At 39.8% G+C, this 22,081-nt stretch overlaps 1 protein-coding gene across 5 annotated transcripts in view; it reads right to left on the bottom strand.

Annotated features, from left to right (window-relative positions):
* The window catches only part of DHX57 (DExH-box helicase 57), an 81,981-nt gene that overhangs the window by 41,487 nt on the left and 18,413 nt on the right, over positions 1-22,081 (bottom strand). For all 5 annotated transcript variants that reach the window (XM_055243366.1, XM_063618117.1, XM_055243367.2 and 2 more), the window contains 7 exons: positions 21,276-21,397; positions 19,986-20,181; positions 18,991-19,115; positions 13,000-13,133; positions 11,738-11,792; positions 7,755-7,960; positions 2,581-2,697 (listed from right to left, as the gene is read on the bottom strand). In XM_055243366.1, the coding sequence (XP_055099341.1) occupies positions 2,581-2,697; positions 7,755-7,960; positions 11,738-11,792; positions 13,000-13,133; positions 18,991-19,115; positions 19,986-20,181; positions 21,276-21,397 (955 nt within the window). The remainder of the gene's footprint in view (positions 1-2,580; positions 2,698-7,754; positions 7,961-11,737; positions 11,793-12,999; positions 13,134-18,990; positions 19,116-19,985; positions 20,182-21,275; positions 21,398-22,081) is intronic.

Raw genomic sequence — 22,081 nt, 5'->3', positions numbered from 1 at the left:
TTAAGGCAGGAAGGGATACACTAAATCTACTCTTTTATGCAAATGTAGTTGGGTTCATGATCAGCACTGCCCTGTCTATAAAGTTAACCCCTGGCCTTGAAGGGAAAGAAGAAACACCAGCTGCCAGTGTTCTGGTTGTACAAGAAAGGCTGGCCAGTGGGAACCCCTTTTCTGGACTGGTTCCATCAATGCTTTGTCCCTGGAATCAGGAAGCACCTTGCCAAAGTTCTTTTCATATTGGACAGTGCCACTGGCCACCCAGAACCCCATGAGTTCAACACCGAAGACACTGAAGTGGTCTACTTGTCCCTGAACATGTCTCTAATTTAGCCTCTATATTAGGAGTTCATGAGGACCTTTAAGGCTCATTATACAGGGTACTCTATGGAAAGGACTGTCAATGCTACAAAAAAGAATTCTGATAGAGAGAACATCATGAAAGTCTGGAAGGATTATTCCACTGAAGATGCCATGGTTGTTACAGAAAAAGAGTGAAAGCCATCAAGCCTAAAACAATAAACTGATACTAGACAAAGCTGCGTCCAGATGTGCATGACCTCACAGGATTTATAAGACAATTGAGAAAATCATAAAAGAGACTATGGATATGGAATAAAGTTGGGGAGATGGTGGCAGTGGTGAAGGATTTCAAGATATGGATCTTGGAGAAATTCAAGAGCTAGCAAACACCACACCAGGGGAATTAACAGAAGATGACTTGATGGAGATGAGTGCTTCCGAACCAGTGCCAGACAATGAGGAAGAAGACGTATAAGAAGCAGCAGTGCCAGCAAACACATTGACATTAGACAAACTGGGAGAAAGACTCAAGACTGCTTTTAACTTCTGTTATGAAATGGACCATTCTATGACAGAGCACTGAAACCAAAGCAAACAGGGTAAGGATTGGTACTATGTAGAAACATTTTTAGAGAAATGAAAGAGCAAAGTCAGACAGAAATTACAATGTTTCCTTAATGTTGCAATGAGCATGCCTGCCTCTTCTGCCTCCCCTTCCACTTCTTCCACCTCTGCCACCTGAGACAGCAAGGGGAACCCCTCCTCTTCCTCTTCCTCCTCCTCAGCCTACTGAATGTGAAGGCAACAAAGATGAAGACCTTTATGATAAACTGCTTCCACTTAATGAATAGTAAATATATTTTCTCTTCCTTATGACTTTTTAAATAACATTTTCTTTTCTTTAGTTTACTTTGTTGTAAGAATACAGTATGTATGCCAGGTGCAGTGGCTCACGCCTGTATTCCCAACACTTTGGGAAGCCAAGGTGGGCAGATCACGTGAGGTCAGGAGTTCAAGACCAGACTGGCCAACATGGCAAAACCCTGTCTCTACTAAAAATACAAAAATTAGCCAGGCGTGGAGGTGCACACCTGTAGTCCCAGCTACTTGGGAAGCTGAGGCTGGAGGACTGCTTGAACCCGGGAGGAAGAGGTTACAGTGAGCTGACATCATGCCACTGCACTCCAGCCTGGGCAAGAGAGTGAGAACCTGTCTCAAAAAAAAAAAAAAAAAAAAGAAAGAAACAGAAGACAGTATGTAATACATATAACATACAAAATGTGGTGTGTGGTTTTTTTCTGTTTATTTGAGACAGGGTCTTGCTCTGTTGCCTTAGCTGGAGTGCAGTGGTGCGATCATGGCTCATGGAAGCCTCCATCTCTCAGGCTCAGGTAATCCTCCCACTCCAACCCCTTGCTGGGACTACAGGCATGTGCCACCACGCCTGACTAATTTTTGCACTTTTTTGTAGAGATGGGGTTTCACTACATTTCCCAGGTTGATCTCGAACTCCTGGACTCAAATGATTCACCTTCCTTGGCCTCTCAAAGTGCTGGGATTACAAGTGTGAGCCATTGCACCTGGCCTGTATTATTATAACATCATCAGTATTAGGGGTAGTATCTACTGAGCCTTAACTATACTGTGCTAAGTGCCTTATATATGGTTTCTTTTAATCCCCAAAATAGTTTTACGTAACAGCATTTATTACTGTCTTCATTTTACAACAAGGAAATTGAAGCATAGAGAAGATAAGGACTAGTCCGGGCATGGTGGCTCACGCCTGTAATCCCAGCACTTTGGGAGGCCAAGGCAGGCGGATCACCTGAGATCAGGAGTTCAAGGCCAGCCTGGTCAACATGGAGAAAACCTGTCTCTACTAAAAAATACAAAATTAGCCAGGTGTGGTGGTGCATGCTTGTAATCCCAGCTACTCAGGAGGCTGAGGCAAAAGAATCACTTGAACCCGGGAGGTGGAGACTGCAGTAAGCCAAGGTCGCGCCATTGCACTCCAGCCTGGGCAACAAGAGCGAAACTCCGTCTCAAAAAAAAAAAAAAAAAAAAAAAAAAGATAAGGACTTTATTCAAGGTTACAAGATTCCTGAATAGCAGAGCTGGGAAGTTTACCAGACTGCAAAGCCTGTGCTCTTAACCCCACTGCCTTGTAGCTTGTGTGCAAAGAGTTTGCATGTAATTCAAACACTCATGAGTAGACTCCCATTTAGCCAAGGACTGTGTTTCATTTGTGGATCATTCAAGCCTGAATAAAGAAGCAGTTACCTGGAGGGTAGGAGTGCTTTCCATCCACAATCCACTCTAATAAGGCCTCTATTAATTCAAGATTCACCTTTTCAAAATCCATGATGGACATTGTTTTGATGACTGACTTGTTAACCCCTGAAAGAAAGGTAAAAATGAGAAGGATATTTATACCTTGTTGATGTATTTTATTGTATATTTATACCATATACAATATGCCTGTGAATTAGGTGAGTGTTGGTTTAATAGCACAGATATTAACATTTAATGTACTGAAATGAACTTTTTTCTTTTCTTTATTTTTTTAGAGACAGGGTCTTGCTCTGTCACCCAGGCTGGAATGCAGTGGTGTGATCACAGCTCACTGCAGCCTCAACCTCCCAGCCTCAAGTGATCCTCTGATCTCAGCCTCCTGAGTAGCTGGGACTGCAGGTATGCACCGCCATGCCTGGTTAATTTAATTTTATTTTTTGTAGACATGGGGTCTTGCTGTATTGCCCAGGCTGGTCTCAAACTCCCAGGCTAAGGCAATCCTCCTGCCTCAGCCTCCCAAAGTGCTGCGATTACAGCCACCACACCCAGCCCACTTTTTTCTTTTAGTTTCCCAGAAAATCCAGCCTCATCAGAAGTAACTTTTGCTTGAACAATGACCCAAAAAGCAGGCTCCTGACTCTGTTGGAAAGACCCAGATGGGCCAGTTTTTACTCTCCTCATTCCTTCCCCTCTTTTACCCTTCAAATATTTATTGAAAGCTTAAGTTCTAGAAACAAAATTCAAAGTCAAATACATTTTAGAAACTTCTAGATTCAATTGAATCATGAATGAGATATGCTGGAAGTCCAGGTAACACTAACCTATGGCAATCAATGGACAGAGACCACAGCCTTCACCAGCATTTTTATAACAGTAACTCGCTGAACCTTTAGGTTCCTTTGAGAAAATGATAAGTGATGGATCTTCCCTGAAAAATAAATGTGATTGTAATATCTTCATTAACACCTGTGGAGTCTACTCATAGACCCTCACAATCTCCCCACTCAGAATCTCCTAATCTATCTGTGATCTGGTAAATGATGTAGTTCTGTAGGATGTACTACAGGCCTCAGCTCTTTTTTATTTTATTTTATTTTATTTTTGAGACAGAGTCTTGCTCTGTCGCCCAGGCTGGAGTGCAGTGGTGTGATCTTGGCTCACTGCAACCTCCGCCTCCTGGATTCAAGTGATTCTCCTGCCTCAGCCTCCTGAGTAGCTGGGATTACAGGCACATAGTACCACGGCCAGCTAATTTTTGTATTTTTAGTAGAGATGGGGTTTCATCATGTTGGTCAGGCTGGTCTCGAGCTCCTAATCTCGTGATCCACCTGCCTCGGCCTCCCAAACTGCTGAGATTACAGGCGTGAGCCACCACGCCCGGCCACCTCAGCTCTTTTAAAAGCAATAGTATATTGTTGGGGTGACTAACTCTTCAAAGACTGCTGCCCTTTCTTCTCAGGCCCTCCTAATGACCTATCATCCTAACTACAGTCTAACTGGTACCAAGGAAGGGAAACTTCCTATATGATGCTGAGAAGTTTGAAGAGGGACAAAAGCAGTTTCGGCTGGGCGTGCTGGCTCATGCCTGTAATCCCAGCACTTTGGGAGGCCAAGATGGGTGGATCATCTGAGGTCAGGAGGTTGAGACCAGCCTGACCAATATGGAGAATCCTCATCTCTACTAAAAATACAAAAAAAAAAAATTAGTCAGGCATGGTGGTGGGCGCCTGTAATCCCAGCTAACTTGGGAGGCTGAGGCAGGAGATTCACTTGAACCCAGGAGGCGGAGGTTGTGGTGAGCCAAGATCGCGCTACTGCACTCCTGCCGGGCGACAGAGCGAGACTCCATCTCAAAAAAAAAAAAAAAAAAAAAAAGGAGTTTTGAAACAATGTTGTTCTAGTGGAATGAATGCCATGTTGGTCAAAAATGAAAATAAAGGAAGAAACAGGCTGCACAAACAAGGGTGTGGTTGGGTGAGGAAGGTGGAACAGAATCACTTTTCTTTGCCAAGATTCCAAAAAGCCAGACTTTTCAAAAAGAAGAAAGGATCAGCTAATCGAAAAAAGAAAACTGAACATAGTTTTGTTTTTTTAAATTATTATTATTGAGACAGGGTCTCACTCTTTTGCTCAGGCTGGAGTGCAGTGGCGTGATCATGGCTTACTGCAGCCTTGGCCCTTGGGGTTCAAATGATATCTCACCTCAGCCTCCTGAGGAGCAGGGACTATAGGTGCACACCACCACACCAGCTAATTTTAAAATTCTTTTAAGAGACGAGGCAGCACCATGTTGCCCAGGCTGGTCTTGAACTCCTGGGCTCAAGCAATCCTCCGGCCTCAGCCTCTCAAAGTTCTGGGATTATAAGCATTAGCCACTGTGCCCAGCCAAATCAATAATATATTTTAAATGACTGATTATTAATTTTTTCAAAGAAAAACTAGAAAATGCCTTAAAAATTGAGCCAAGAAACATTATTTAATTTTCTGAAAGGTGAAAAAGAACATTGAGATCAACTAGTTCAAGGCATTTTTTTTTTTTTTTTGAGATGGAGTCTTGCTCTGTTGCCCAGTCTGGAGTGCAGTGGTGCAGTCTGGGCTCACTGTAGCCTCCGCCTCCTGGGTTCAAGCTATTCTCATTCCTCAACCTCCTAAATAGTTGGGACTACAGGCGTGTGCCACCACGCCTGGCTAATTTTTGTAAGGACTTTTTTTTTTTTAAACAAACAAACAAACAAAAAACAGAGAACCAGAAGCTCAGAAAAGCTAAGCAATCAGCCCAGTACCATACAGAAGCTGGTGGCAGTCATGTTTCTTGACCTCAACTCCTCCATTCTCCTTCCTTAAAAAGGGGGTCCCAAAGGTACTTTCTGAACTTTAGTAACCTTTGTGCTTACAATTAGAAAGTCATGGATTAGATTCAGTGATAATTTTAAAAGAAAACTCCAGAATTTTGAAATAGAAGCCAAAGGGATTTTCTTTTTTTTTAAGGCAAGGTCTTGCTCTGTTGGGGCTGGAGTGCAGTAGTGCGATCATCGCTCACTGCAACCTTGAATCCCTTTGCTTAAGCAATCCTCCCGCCTCAGCCTCCTGGGTAGCTGGGACTACAGGTGCCAACCACCATGACCAGCTAATTTTAAAAAACATTTGTAGTAGAGATAAGGTCTCAATATATTGCCCAGGCTGGTCTTGAACTCCTGGGCTCATGTGATCCTCCTGCCTCAGCCTCCCAAAGTGTTGGGATTATAGGCATGAACCACCGTGCCCAGCCTCAAAGGAATTTTCTTGTTCCATAATTTAATGGAATAAGGGAATGGGAATCATCAGTTGGTATGATGTATAAAAAGAACACAAATTTTTGAGTTAGACATATTTTAATTAGAATCATGGATCTGTACTTACTAGCTGGGCACTATCCTTGTAGGTTTGTATTATACTCCTCTAAATGACTCCACTTTACAGATAAGGAAACTGAGGCACAGAGATGATAAAGAACTTGCTCAAGATAATTAGTTGGTTTTATGAGAGCCTTGGGAGTTGAACCGAGATCTATAAGGCACAAGTCCATTCTCTTAGCTTTATATCTCTCAATACTGGGAAGATGAAATAAAATGTTAGGGAGCTATGCTTATCTTCCTAAACAACAAAATAATGGCTAATATGTTAATTCCTTGGTGATTACCATTCCACATCCAGGATTGGGAACTGTCTTTGGTAGATGCAGAAAAAGGAAAATTCATTTGCCCCTTATCCTACAGAAGCAGTAACGGGTTGGAAGCTCTTACTCATGAACGATAAACACCCTTTTTTGGGAAGAACTAAGAGGAACAGGGTGACAGTCTAGGGAAAAAGGAGAAAGAAGGGCAGCTGAGACCTGCTTCTAGTCTAGGCTTCAAGGAAGAAAGCAAAAGTAGTAATCCTGGGGTTTCTATGGGCTCAGTTTAGCTTATATGGATAGAAGACCACATAGGAACAAAGAGTGGCCAGCTAGAGTCTGGCATGGGAGGAGGAAGTACCTAACAAAATACATAAAAAGCTCAGCACAGGTTAGGCCTCAAAAGATGTTATTTTAAAAGCCCATGAATAATGCTAAAACTAGTGGGATATTAAAGGATTTTAAAATCATGTCAAATATTGCTTCACAAGTGACTTATTAACTACAAAAGAAACAGTAATTACCAGTGGAGAAACCTAGCAAACATCACCTTTACCAAGTGAACAAGTTAACATTGCCAATAATGGGACAAATCAACACCACGGGGCCCATGTGCCTTTTAATATGATGCATTGAGAAATCAAGATCATTTTTGTGATGCTCCAGCCAAAAATGTATAACCTAAATTTAATCATGGGGAAATACCAAACCCAAATGGATGGACATTCTACAAAATAATCTTCAAAAATGTCAAGGTCACGAAGGACAAAGGATGAGGAGCTGTTCTAGATCAAAGGAGACTAAGAATACATGACTGAATGTAATATATGATCCATGATAGGATCCTGAATCAGGAAAATACAGCAAAAATAAACATTATTGAGATAATTGTTCAAGTCTGAGTATGGACTGTGAATTATATAATTGTATCAGTGTTAAATGTCCTCATTTTGATCACTGTACTGTGGTTATGTAAGAGAATGTCCTTGTTCTTAGGAAAGACACACTAAAGTATTAAGGGTAAAGGAGCATCATATCTGCAACTTACTCTCAGGAGATTCAGAAAAAAAAAAAAAAATACATGAACCCAGAGCAAATGATTAAGCAAAAAATGAAGCAAACATTAACAACTGGTGCTGGTGAATTGGGGTAAAGGATATATGAGAGTTCATCGTTTAGTCTTGCAAACTTTTCCATAAATTTGAAATCATATCAAAACAAAAAGCTACAAAATGTACAAGAATATAACTTATATTTTACTACCTCACAATTTTTCTCTAATGAGCACATATTTCTTTTATAATTAGAAAAAAACCCATTGGCAAATATAGTAACAATTGTATTCTAAATATGTATCCGAACTATTTTTCTAGGTTTAAGGTTGCTCTGATGAATTAAAGGCAATGTAACTACAAAACAAGAATCATATTTTTCTTCTTCCAAATCATGGTAAGAAAGAATACTAGAAATCTTTGGCATAATTATAATATTCCCCTAGGAGGCATGTTACCTTTATAGCGGGCCAGGAGCTGCTTAAAATCTAACTGTTGATCTGGCACTGCATCTTTGACAGAATCCTGATCCTGGAGGTGAAGGGAAAGCCTCAGGTCTTCTTCCACTTCTTCAAATGCAGTTCTGTTCCGCCTTGCTTTAAGCTTTTCCTTTGAAATCTGTTTCATGGACCGCATATATGGGCTCCCATCCTGTAATACATACCTGAGAAAGAAAGACAGAGGAATGTGGTTGTGTGTATGTGGTTCTGTTGGTGAGAAGGGAAAGAATTCACCTGTTTCATGTGCTCATTCAGCAAAATGTCACTGTTTCTGCCCAATTCATGTGCTATCCTTCCACCAGTCCAGGATTCTGGCTGTACCCTATTTCTGGTTGGGAACACACTGCAATGCTTTTAGGTCTGTCTTGGAGACCAGCTAAGAATTTGGAGAGAAGCTCTATCCAGAAATAATGGCAAGGACATTCAGAAAACACATTTGAGGTATAGCCTTAGTAACACCCCCCTTCATTTTTGATTCTTCTTTGGCAATCTTATTGATCCTCTTGTTTCTATGATAATTCCCAGACAGCTGATTTCCTTTTGTTGCAATCAAATTTGGACCCAAGTTTCTAGCTGTTGGCTGAACATCAACCTAAGACTATCCTTAAAACATTTCAAAACTCTTACAACTGGATAGTTTAATATTTGTTAGTGACAATACTATTAGACATCATGGCAAAGCAGAAAAACAAATAGATTTGGAACCAAAACTCTGGATTTGAGTTCTGTCTGCCACTAAACTAACCTGCCATGAGACTTCTAACAAGTCAATTTCAAAGGGCTTTACTTTCTCATCTTTTGGGATATTGGCATAGGTAAGTGGCTCCATTTTTTTCCCCTGGAGCCTTAAGTGTTGCTCAAAGCCCCAAGGAAAGGTAAGGGAATGGGAGCAAAGTAAGTAACTGGGGGCTATTCTTTCAGCCCAATCATTCTTGTTTTATGTTTCATTTCTCTATGATTTCCTATAAGATTTCATTTGCATAAAGTGTATTGTAGCTTTTTTTTTTCTTTTTTTGAGACGGAGTCTTGCTCTGTCGCCCAGGCTGGAGTGCAGTGGCGCAATCTCGGCTCACTGCAAGCTCCGCCTCCCGGGTTCACGCCATTCTCCTGCCTCAGCCTCTCCGAGTAGCTGGGACTACAGGTGCCCGCCACCACGCCCGGCTAATTTTTTTTGTATTTTTAGTAGAGACGGGGTTTCACCGTGGTCTCGATCTCCTGACCTTGTGATCCGCCCGCCTCGGCCTCCCAAAGTTCTGGGATGACAAGCGTGAGCCACCGCGCCCAGCCGTATTGTAGCTTTTTTAAAAAAAGATTTAAAAACCTATGATTCTATAATCCTGACTTCCTCCAACCCCTTCTCTCCATTAAATGCCATATACTCTTTTCACATTCACTGTTTGTTTGCTTATTGAATATTTACTGAATGCCTATTTTGGTCAAGGGACTATGGCGATGGTGGTGGTGTGGTATAGAAAAATAAATATACTTTCAAGGAGCTTACCAACTAGTGAGAACAGAACAAAACAATGCACTATACTGTAAGACAGACAGAAACAAATGTCATTAGAAGCACAAAAAAAGTACTCTGTGACTTCTAATAAAGAAGTGATTAATTTTTAATAGCAGAAAATAGGAAATTTCATGGAGGTAGCATTCAAGTTGGGTGTTAAAGAATGACTAGAGAAGGAAACGGGAAAAAGAAATATAGATAGTAATAGTATGGCATCTTTGAGAAACAACAAGTAGTCTGACAGTGCTAAGGTTTTGTAGGTAGGAAACTAAAGAAGGAAGGGAACTTAAATATTGGCTGGGGTCAGATGATATGGGCCTTGAGTGTCCACAAAGTGTGAGTGACAGGGAACTAATGAAAGTGTCTAAGAATAGGAGGAATGTGAACAATTCTATGTTTAAAGATAATTCTGAGCCTGGGCAACATAGTGAGACCTTGTCTCTACTAAAAATAAATTAGCCAGGCATGGTGGCACACACCTATAGTCCCAGCTACTTGGTATTCTGAGGTAATAGGATCACTTGGGCCTGGGAGACCAAGGCAGCAGTGGGCTATGACAGCACCACTGCACTCAGCCTGGGTGACAGAGTGAGGTTGTATTAAAAAGAAAAAAGAAAAAAAAAAAAAAAAATATATATATATATATATATTCTGGAAGCAGTGAGTTTGAAAAAGTAAAGACAGGCAAACTAGTTGAAAGATGATTACCTCAGAAACTCATATCAATGGTAGTGGGATAGGGCCCAGAAAATAATAATTCTAATAAGCTCCCTAAGTATTCTTATTGCACATTAAAATTTGAGAGCCACTGGTTTTGGGTTTTTAGCTTGAGAATATAGTACCATTACATGAATATGGAATTAGGAGGGGGGCTTATTAGAGAAGGAAGGAACAGAGAAGGAGAAAAATTCTGACTTGTATTTAAGCTGCCAGATATTAGAGGTGTTTCATTCTAGAGCTCAGAGGTCAGGAATGAAGATACTGATCTGGGAGTTCTCGGCACAGGGATGACAGCTGAAAACACATGAGTCTAAGGTAGCCAAGGGAGAGTTAATAGTGAGAAGAAACAGTGCAAGGAAAATCTTGGGGAATCCTCAAGATCAAAGACTAAGAAGAGAAAGTAGGGCTTTCAAAGAAGAGAGATCTGTTTATATGCAATGGACATTAACATTTTCTACCTAGTACTTACGATTGTTTATACAGATATCTTAACACTCAGGCTATACTGCAAACTCTATGCAAGTAGAATGATGATCATGATGATAATAACAGCTAACTTTTTTTTTTTTTTTTTTTGAGACAGAGTTTTACTCTGCTGCCCAGGCTGGAGTGCAATGGCGCAGTCTCAGCTCACTGCGACCTCTGCCTTCCAGGTTCAAGCGATTCTCCTGCCTCAGCCTCCAGATTAGCTGGCATTACAGGCATGCACCACCATGCCCAGCTGACTTTTGTATTCTTAGTAGAGACGGGGTTTCACCATGTTGGCCAGGCTGGTCTTGAACTCCCGCCCTCAGGTGATCCGCTTGCTTCGGCCTCCCAAAGTGCTGGGATTACAGGTGTGAGCTACCACACCCGGACAATAACTGCTAACATTTGAGAGCATGCACTATGTGCCAAGCACAGTTCTAAGCAGTTTGCAAGTATTAATTCATTAATTTTTTTATGCTCTCAGCAGAATCAGCAAGTATTAATTCTTTAAGTACAGAGAGATTAAGCTACTTGCCAAAGTTATAATAAGTAGAGGGGGCCAGGCATGGTGGCTCATGACTGTAATCCCAGCACTTCGGGAGGCAAGGCAGGAGGACTGCTTGAGGTCAGGAGTTTGAGACCAGCCTGGGCAACATAATGAGACCCCTGTCTCTACAAAACCATTAAAAAAAAATTAGGCATGGTGGTGTGTGTCTGTAGTTCAGCTACTCAGGAGGCTGAAGTAGGAGGACTACTTGAGCCAGGTGTTCGAGGCTGCAGTGAGCTGTGATTACACCACTGCACACCAGCCTGGGTAACAGAGTAAGACTCTCTCAAAAAAAAAAAGAAAGAAAGAAAGAAAGAAAAAGTAAGTAGGAGGATTTAAATATTGGCAGTCTGTTTGCTGAAAGAGAGGGGAGAACAAAATGTTCAAACAGAAAAAATAGAAGAAAATCACTTCTTGGGCTTTTTGAGATCAAGTGTAGAAAAATTAGAAAAAAAAGACTAACACATATATTAGTATTCTGGCACACTGAGGGTCAAACATTATTCTGTTTTCAAAGTTTCACTGAATCTTTTGTTTTTTTTTTCTCAAGAGATGGGGGTCTCAATATGTTGCCCAGGCTGGTCTTGAACTGGCCCCAAAGGGTCCTCCCACCTTTGCCTTCCAAAGTGCTAGAATTACAGGCATGAGCCACCATGCCAGGTCCTTTCACTGAATCTTAATTAGTGTCTTCCTTACCTTGTCACAGCAATTGCATCTTCCAAAAAAAATTGATCAACAGGAAATGTACGACCTAGAAAAACAAGGAGATAAAATAGAAAAGCCTGAGAACACCCATTCGACCATCTTGAAATAGTTTATATATATAAAATTCTCTTAAAACAAAGCTTGTCATGCTAACATCCTATTTGTTCTGTGGTCTTAAAAATATCAAGAAGAAAAGTTCATGGTAAAAGAAATTGGAAAGGGTAGATTTCAGTCAGTAAACAGAAGCAGTGTATAGGTTGAGAAATGATCCTTTGCTAAGACTTTTTTTCTTTTACCTGTTACACCTTTCATACCCTCCCCCTACCGCCCCCGCCACTTCCACCACAGAGGACCTTTAAACATTCAACAATTGTATTCTAGATCAAACACAAAGTTTCTTCCTTAGATTTATTGCCAGCATTCTCTATAACTAAAACAAACTGCACTATTTTTTATCAGTCAGTGTTTCCAAAGTGTCTTTTTAGTATTCAATTGAAGAAGGATAAATCAAAGCTCAGGGTGATAAATTAATTCCACAATGAGACTGTGGAAGTGTCAAAAGAAAACACAGACTATCCAACCTCACTTTCTGCCAGAGTGGACCAACATCTAGAAATTTAGCAGAATCCAGAAATGAACAAATATACTGTCACAGACACAAGTTCCCTCTTTATGACAGACTGCCACTATCAACTTTGATGTTAAACACAATGGAATGCTAGAAATAAGTAACTATGAGTTTTTTTAAAAGTCCCCTAAAAAAAATTAAAATCTCCCAGCAATGGCCGGGTGCGGTGGCTCATGCCTGTAATCCCAGCACTTTGGGAGGCCGCAGCGGGCAGATCACGAGGTCAGGAGATGGAGACCATCCTGGTTAACACAGTGAAACCCCGTCTCTACTAAAAATACAAAAAATTAGCCGGGTGTGGTGGCGGGCGCCTGTAGTCCCAGCTACTCGGGAGGCTGAGGCAGGAGAATGGCGTGAACCCGGGAGGCAGAGGTTGCAGTGAGCCGAGATTCCGCCACTACACTCCAGCCTGGGTGACAGAGCGAGACTCCGTCTCAAAAAAAATAAAAATAAAAATCTCCCAGCAAGATATGTTACCTCCTTATCAGCTGCATTATATGGTTTATGATTTTGTTATAAATGAATCACTTCTCTAGAAAGAAGTATATCTACTTATGTCTCAAACTTTAAAATAATTATACTTGCTTATTAGAATGATACATATTTAATGATGCATTTTATTCACCTGGTATAGTAATAACTGGGCAGGAATCAAAATATTCTGAAAAAAGCTCAGCGTTTAGAGTTGCACTCATTAAAATAACTTGAAGACCTGGCCTCTGCGATACAATGTCCTTCAAAACTAGCAGCAAGAAGTCACTAGAGAAAATAAAAGAAACACCTGAGGATCAAACAAATTCAACACATGAAAATTAGTAACTTTTACTATATTTTGAGCAAGAAATGTGTAAGATCTCTGTGAAAAAAAAAAACCATAACATTCATAGAACAATGTGTCCTGTTCTTGGATGTGAAGCCTTACTATTATAGGTTGAATATCCGTTACGTGAAATGCTTGGAACCGGAAGTGTTTCAGATTTCAAATTTTCTCAGATTTTAGAATAGTCGCATATACATAATGAGATATCTTGGGGATGGGGCCTAACTCTAAACAAGAAATCAATTTATGTTTCATATATACCTTCTATACATAGCCTAAAGGTAACTGTATATAATATTTTGAATAATTTTGTCTATGAAATAAAGTTGGTATACATTGAACCATTGGAGATCAAAGGTGTCAGGTGTGGAATCTGTCACTTGTAGTGTCATGTGAGCACTCAAGAAGTTTCAGATTTTGGACCATTTCAGATTTTTGGAATAGGGATGCTCAACCCGTATAAAGATATAAATTCTTTCCCAAATAAACCAAATCCAGGCAGTACCAATCAAAATCTCAACAGGATTTATCATCAAATTTTATAATTTTTTTTTTTACTCTTAGCTGGTATAGGGTACAAATTTGATAATTCTACTTCTTGGTATCTACGTGTACCACAAAGAGGCACATACAAAGATTTTTGTTATAGCATTGTTTGTAATAATAAGACAATAGAAACTACCCAAATGTCCATCAACTGAGAAATGGTTAATTATAACAATATCCAGTCTATGAAATAACATGAAGCAGATACAAGGAATAAGGTAGAGCTCTAGATAATAACATGAAAACATCTCTAAGACATATTTTTAGTAGGAAAAATCCCAAGTTGCCTGGAATAATATACACGGCAGAATAACACCACCCTAATTGGTCTCTTGGCCCTTGCCCGCTTGCAATCTGTTCTCAATACAGCCAACCAATAATGCTCTTCGAATGTCAGTCTGATTGTGCTGACAGGGTGCGGTGGCTCACACTTGTAATCCTAGCAGTTTGGGAGGCTGAGGTGGGAGGAATGCTTGAGGCCAGGAGTTCAAGACCAACCTGGCCGACATAGCAAGACCCCATCTCTTAAAACAAAAAAGAAAAATCTGATTGTGCCACTCTTCTGCTTAAAATCCAATGACTTCTCATTAGAATCCTTACTAACAAGGCTCTATATGGCATGGTCTACACCCCATGCTCCCCATCTTTTTCTAGTGCTCCCCGTTCATTCACTCAGCACCGGCTCACTGTTCTGCTTGCTGTCTTTGAGGCATGTACCTCAGGTCTTTTGTACATGTTATTAATCTGCCTGGATTACTGGGCTTCTCCTAGCCCTTCACACAGGTAGCTCTCTCACTTCCTTCAAGTTCTTACTCCAAAGATAGTTTTTCAGTGAGGACTTCCTTGGCTACCTTATTTAAAATTTCAAATGCCCTCCTCCCTTGAATTTCTATTGTCTTTTTTCTGCTTTATTTTTTCTTCTTAGCACTTAACCATATTCTGTATTTTACTTATTTATCTTGCTTATTGATGAGCTCTCCCACTAGAACACAAGTTCTACAAGGACAAGAATTTTATTCACTACTCCAGGATCTACGACAATGTCTGGGACATAGTAAGTACTCAATGAATATTCATTGACTTACTAAATGAATATATCATCCGTGTAAGAAAAAAATGTCAGAAAACAAAAGTAACTATTTCTAACAAAGTAAACGTCTATATCCATGCATAGAAAGACGTACTACCAGTTTACTTCTAAGAAAGGAACTGAGAGTGGTTTGGGAGTAGTAAGAGGGACTTTCACTTTATCTATAACGTTTTTCTTTTTTCTTTTTTTTTTTTTTTTTTGAGACAAGGTTTCGCTCTGCCACCCAGGCTGGAGTGCAGTGGCGTTACCATGGCTCACTGCAGCCTTGAACTTCTGGGTTCAAGTGATCCTCCTGCCTCAGCCTCCTGAGTAGCTGGGGCTAATTTTTTTGTTTTTGTTTTTATAGTAGAGATGGTGTCTCCCTATATTGCCCAGGCTAGTCTCAAACTCCTGGGCTCAAGTGATCCTCTTGTCTTGGCTTCCCAAAATGCTGGGATTACTGAACATATAATCAGTAATCCCAGAATGGAAGGCCTGTAGGTGTGAGCCACTACACCTGGCCTGTTTGAGCTTTTAATGAAAACATATTCTTATACTACTTAGCTCTTTTCAATGAGCTAATTTAATTACATTTATGACTATTTTTGTTTCTTTTTCAGGGAAAAGGGAAATAATCTAACAACAACAGGCAAATGGTTAAGTAATTTATGGTATATCCAGACTTCAGAATTTCCTTATGAAATTCTTAGTTTTACAGATAATTCAGCTGGGTGTGGTGGCTCACACCTGTAATCCCAGCACTTTGGGAGGCCAAGGTGAGCGTATCACTTGAGCTCAGGAGTTCAAGACAAGCCTGGCCAACATGGTGAAACTCTGACTCTATTAAAAAAATAACAAAAATTAGCCAGGCCTGGTGGCGTGCACCTGTAGTTCTGGCTACTTGGGAGGCTGAGGCAAGAGGATCGCTTGAAACTGGGAGGTGGAGGCTGCAGTGAGCTGAGATTGCACCACTGCACTCCAGCCTGGATGACGGAGACTTTGTTTCAAAAAAAAAAAAAAGAGAATTCATTAACTCATGCTATCATTCTATTAAATCAAAAGCAGCACAACAAAACTATATAATCTCAATAGTGTTTGTGGAAATACATCTCTCTTTCTACCATATCCCTCTTCTAACTCCCAATATACTCCCAGAAGAAAAGAGACCAAAATTATAACATGTAACTAGCAATTCTATAGGGGACAGAGATTCTTCTTTTACATTTTTTGGTATTTACTAAATGCTTTAGAATGATCATGTCATCTCTGTGATTAGAAAATGTATTAAAATTTCAAACTAACACAACTGTCACCTTTTGATATTCAACCTTTAATCTTGTCAATATTTTTACTGATTTTTGTTCCTAGATTTTATTAGTTTTTGCTTTTTGCAGTTAGAGTTAGCAAAGATTCCCCTACTTTTCCTTGTAATTTGTATACCCTTTCTTGTAAACTGGTATTTGTAAATGTTTGAGGCACCCTTCTCCACTGTGTAATTAATCTTTATTCAGATGTGAACATCTTTTGAATTGTTAACTGTTTATATTCTACAGATCCTTAGGTTTTATAAAAACCTTTGTCCTATTTTAGCCAGGAACCAAATCCAGTGCTATGTTCTCATTTCTTTAAGTTTGTGGAAGTACAAATGTTATGGAATCCAAAGCTACTCTTCATATTCAAAATTATACTGGATATAATTTTCCCTAAAAGTTTAAACTTATCTTTATAACTCAATCATTTAAATACCATTAATCTGAGAGAATGTTTTATTTGGCTTCCTCTTCCAAGTTGTTCAGTGATTTTGTTAAAAAAATTTCTTCTTTCAGGTGTTCATTTTCAACAGTGGCAAAATGACATTATTTACCATTAATTTTTTTTCCCATTGTTTTCTGGAGTTTTTACAAAGATTATTTGCCCCTTAGAGATTTCCAATGTTTTCTGTATAGTCATTTAATATTTATTATTGTCTTCTTCTAGGAATTATTTCTTTTTCTTTTGGTTCATTCTTTTTATCTAAAAGTCTGCTTTCTTTGGTTTCTAATTACTTCATATTTCTTATTTACTAATAATAGTAATGTACTATTTCTTCTAATAGTTCTTCTGGTTATATGTCTTCTCTGTTCAATTCCTTTTTTTTTTTTTTCTTGCTCTGTCACCCAGCCTGGAGTATAGTGGGGCGATCTTGGCTCACGGCAACCTCCGCCTCCCAGGTTCAAGCGATTCTCCTGCCTCAGCCTCCCAAGTAGCTGGGACTACAGGAGCCTGCCACCAATCCTTTTTTTTAAATATTTTGCTTTTAGCTATTTTCTGCTTTCCTATCAGTCCATCAAATTTACTTAGACTTTTTTTCTTCTTCTCAAGATATTTATAGTGGTATAATACTTTGTGGGAAAACTTCATAATTTTTACAGGACTTTCTCTTTTTTCCCACTAGTTTTCTTTTACTGCTCTAGGGCATGATCCACATGACAAACTATGATTAATGCCATCCATCTTCCTGGCCCTCTTCAGTACTTAAAATATTGAGACTTTTAATTTTTTTTTTTCTTTTTTAGAGATGGAGTCTCACGATATTTCCCAGTCTGAAGTGGCTCTTCACAGGTGCAATCATAGCACACTATATAAAGCCTTGCACTCCTGAACTTAAGCAATCCTCCTGCCTCAGCCTCCTCAGTAGCTGGAACTACAAGCATGCACCACTGTGTCTGGCAAGAATTTTTATTTTATGCCTCACCCTTTAATGACTTCTAATTTCTTTTTTTTTAATTTTATTATTATTATACTTTAAGTTTTAGGGTACATGTGCACAATGTGCAGGTTTGTTACATATGTATACATGTGCCATGTTGGTGTGCTGCACCCATTAACTCGTCATTTAGCCTTAGGTATATCTCCTAATGCTATCCCTCCCCCTACCCCATGACTTCTAATTTCATAAGATAAAATCCACATGCCTTATTATTCATGGTGCTTAAGGCCCTGGAAGGTCTGGCTCCTGCTGCTTCTTGCCTATGCTACTTTCCCCTTTGCTGCTACACAGCAGGTGCACTGGCCTTCCTTGTTTCTGGACTCACAAAGCCCCTTCCCCACTGCACAATCTTCAAACACACGTTCCTTACCCCCATTTGTCACCTGGGATTCCTTCTCATATTTCAGTTTTCTTTTCTGCTTTTTTTTTTTTTTTGAGACAGGGTCTTGCTTTCTTGACCAGGGTGGAGTGCAGTGGTGCTATCACAGCTCACTGAAGCCTCAACCTCCTGGGGGCTCAAATGATTCTCCTGCCTCAGCCTCCTGAGTAGCTGGGACCATAGGTGTGAGCCATCACGCCTGGCTAATTTTTTTTTTTTTTTTCCTGTATCCCCAGTAGAATGACTACTGGCTATTTATTCCTTTTTTTTTTTTTTTTTTTTTTTTTTTTTTTTTACTTTTCGTGGAAACATGGTCTCACTATGTTGCCCAGGTGGGGCTCCAACTCCTGACCTCAAGTGATCCTCCCACCTTGGCCTCCCAAAGTACAGGGATTATGGGTGTGAGCCATTGCGCCCAGCTATACTTCAATTTTGAATTTAAATTGTCATCTTACAGAGATACGATCTTTGAGCATCTATGGGTCTCTCTCTCCAAACACAGCACGCTGTTTATTCCTTCATAGTGCTTATTCCAATTTGCAATCATTTGCTTGTTTACTTGTTCATTATTTATTTTTTCTACCAGACTGTAAGAGATAAGGGGGAGCCATACATGCTTGTTCATCACTGTATCCCCAGCAACTAATACATCACTTGGCGTTTAATGCAGGCTCAATAAATACATGAATCAATGTCAGGACTGAATGACCAAATAAACAAAGAAGAAGATACATTCAGCCACAGCATGCATGACATCTCTTATTTCTATTAAATACGGTATTCAACTTAGCATAACGCCCAGGATGGTGTGAAGTATACCTTCTAACCTAATAGGATGACTCCATCTAATAAGTGATGAGCTTGTGCTGTCGTTTTTAGTGTTATAGACCCTGGAGATCAAGAAAGCAGTTGCTCTTCTCTAACATAGGCCTTCCTTGCAGCAAATTACCATTACTAACTGCATGAAACTGAATTGGAACTAGAAAAGAATTTTTTTCCGCCATGCCTTCATTTCAGGTGAGTGTGTGTTCACTGGGAAAGTCTTTGTTTTACCTTTCTTCCGTCCTCTCATGAACTTCATCAACAATGATATGGGAAACTCCTTGTAGAGCTGTGTCTCCTTCTAGCCTTCTCAGCAGCACTCCCGTGGTGCAGTATAACAGTCTGGTGGCTGAGGACTTACACATGAAAGAGCAATATAAATCATTAATAAAATTTTCAAAAAAGGGAAACATTACTGGAAAGCCATTTTGAATGGATAGGGATAAAAAATATTGAAAACACCAGCAGTTCCATTTAATAGGAAACCATACTAAATATAGTTTCTTGCCAGGGACAGTAATAAAAGCCTTTCTACTTCATATCAAAATGTTAAGATTTTCATAAAAAGCATTGAAAAACAGTGACTAATGAAATCAGTTCTCAATTTGTCTGCTCCTTATTTGGTTAAATGGATTATGTCCCAAGTTCAAGAGCAAAACAGTCTTTACTAGATGACTTCTGCCAATAAAAAATAAAAAGCTTTACAGAGGAAATTTAGTACAACCAAATAAGAGTTTTTTTTTTATTTGAGACGGAGTTTTGCTCTTTTTGCCCAGGCTGGAGTGCAATGGCGCGATCTCAGCTCACTGCAACTTCCGTCTCCCAGGTCCAAGGGATTCTCCTGCCTCAGACTCCCGAGTAGCTGGGATTACAGGCCTGTGCCACCACACTCAGCTAATTTTTGTATTTATAGTAGAGATGGGGTTTCTCCATGTTGGTCAGGCTGGTCTCGAACTCCCGACCTCAGGTGATCTGCCTGCCTTGGCCTCCCAAAGTGCTGGGATTACAGGTGTGAGCCACCGCACCTGGCCATAAGAGTTCTTATACCAAAATATTTCTTAATATTTCTAAATATTTAAATAAATGATTACCAAAGGTAATCATTAATTTAAAAATAACCTCAAAGTATATATCCCAAATTGCCCATGAATCTCCTAACCCCCAAAACTTTTTATACCTAAAAACCATAAATTTCTGTTACCAGGAAATAAGCAGAGCATACAAACCTTGACACTTTCTAACCGAATCTGGTATCCCACGGTCAGACCCACCCTCTCTACTCTTTCTTTAGCAACGCGTTCAGCAACAGAGATTGCAGAGATTCGTCGGGGTTGGGTACAGATGATGTTGGCTACCTTCTCAGGTGGTCCATTCAGAGAATCATCCAGAATAAACTGTGGAATCTGTGTGGTTTTCCCACATCTGTATATTAAAACAAATAAGTCCTAAAATGAAGTTTTCAAGGGCTAGTTAACTAAAGAAGCAATCATATGGAATGAGAAAAGTGATAAAGCTAATTAGAATAAAAGTTGTTCAGTTTCAGGTATTTTCTAAAACTACCTCCTGACTTATTACCAAGAGGTGGGAAATTCTAGGAATTTGCACTCCAATCAAAAGGACAATCAAATAATAGCTTAATAACATCTGTAAAATTGGGACTATTGAACAGGCATTAAATTAAGGTCTGTAAATGCTTCTAGGAATGTAAACTCTACACATGAACCCTAAAGAAAAGGAGTATTAGCTTATGATTATCAAAATATTTTATAGGTATTAATTTAGCTATGATTAGGCTGAGGTTAAAAAGATAAACTAGAAGATATGAATTACTACCATATCACTGAGTCTGGACACAAATAAAATTATTAAATTGTATACTCTTGAATAAATAACTAAATTAATTCTGCAACTTGTCCCTGCTAAATAGGAGAATGTAAAACAGGAAAAATAACGCACCACAATTAAGTTGTTTTTAAAAGAAAAATAAAGGCTGGGTGTGGTGACTCAGGCCTGTAATCCCAGCACTTTGGGAGACCGAGGCAGGCGGATCACTTGAGGCCAGGAGTTCGAGACCAGCCTGGCCAACATGGTAAAACCCCCCTCTCTACTAAAAACACACAAAAATTAGTTGGGTATGGTAGTGCCTTGCACCTGTCATCGCAGCTACTCGGATGGCTGAGGCATGAGAATCACTTGAACCCAGGAGGCAGAGGTTGCAGTGAGCTGAGATCATGCCACTGCACTCCAGCCTGGGTGACAGGAAATCAGAATAAATTCAGAAGATAAAAAGCTTTCAAGCTAAATGTTCTAGAACTATCCTTTAAATTTAAACATGAGCCTTGTTAAAAGTCTTCAGCTGGATTTTTTTTTTTTTTTTTTACCTTATGTCTCAAGGCAGATGTATATAATGTCTATAAATCCAGCTACAGTTTTTAACAAGTTGAACTGGTTATGGTAACCAGGGTGCATATAATATTTATAGATGAAAGCTGCAGATGAATAAATTGCATTCTTACCCAGTCATACCACTTATGACAACCACCTGGTGCTTACGCAATAAGTTAAGAATGGTTTCTCTTTCTTCCCAAGCAGGGAGTGATTGCCTCTCTTGCAGAATGGACTGGAACTGTCTGGAAGCCTAATAAAATCAAAGATAAGACATCAGTTGGTTTACTTTTTTTTTTTTTTTTTTTGAGACAGGGTATCACCCTGTTGCCAGGCTGGAGTGCAGTGGTGCGATCACGGCTCACTCCAATCTCCACTTCCCAGGCTCTAGCGATCCTCTCGCCTCAAGCTCCCAAGTAGCTGGGACTACAGGTGTGTGCCACCATACCCAGCTTTTTGTATTTTTTTGTAGAGACAGGATTTCACCATGTTGCCCAGGCTGGCCTCAAACTCCTGTGCTCAAGCAATCCACCTGCCTTGGTCTCCCAAAGTGCTGGGATTACAGCTTTTTTTTTTTTTTTTTTTTTTAAATTATAGAGACAGAGTCTTGTTATGTTGCCCAGGATGGTCTTGCACTGCTGGCCTTGAGTGATCCTTTGTTGGATTTGTTGGGATTGGATGTAGAGGACTTTATTCAGAATGCTGCTCAGAGAATCAGCCAGAATGAGTTGTGGAACCTGTACATTAAATAGTTTTCCAACATCTGAATAAACTGAAAGATTTTCTGGGTGAAATAAAGCCCTCTTGCTTAGCACATATCCAGTTCTTCCCAACAAGAGTCTCTATACCAGTACTGTCCAATAGAACTTTCCGTGTTGATGGAAAGGTTCTATACCTGTGCTGTCCAATACAGCAACACCTGGCTACATGTGGCTAG

Source organism: Symphalangus syndactylus, chromosome 14 (genome assembly GCF_028878055.3).
Source record: "Symphalangus syndactylus isolate Jambi chromosome 14, NHGRI_mSymSyn1-v2.1_pri, whole genome shotgun sequence".
NCBI classification, from domain to species: domain Eukaryota; kingdom Metazoa; phylum Chordata; class Mammalia; order Primates; family Hylobatidae; genus Symphalangus; species Symphalangus syndactylus.
Note: the sequence above shows the minus strand (reverse complement) of the source record. Positions and strands in the feature narration are given on the sequence as shown.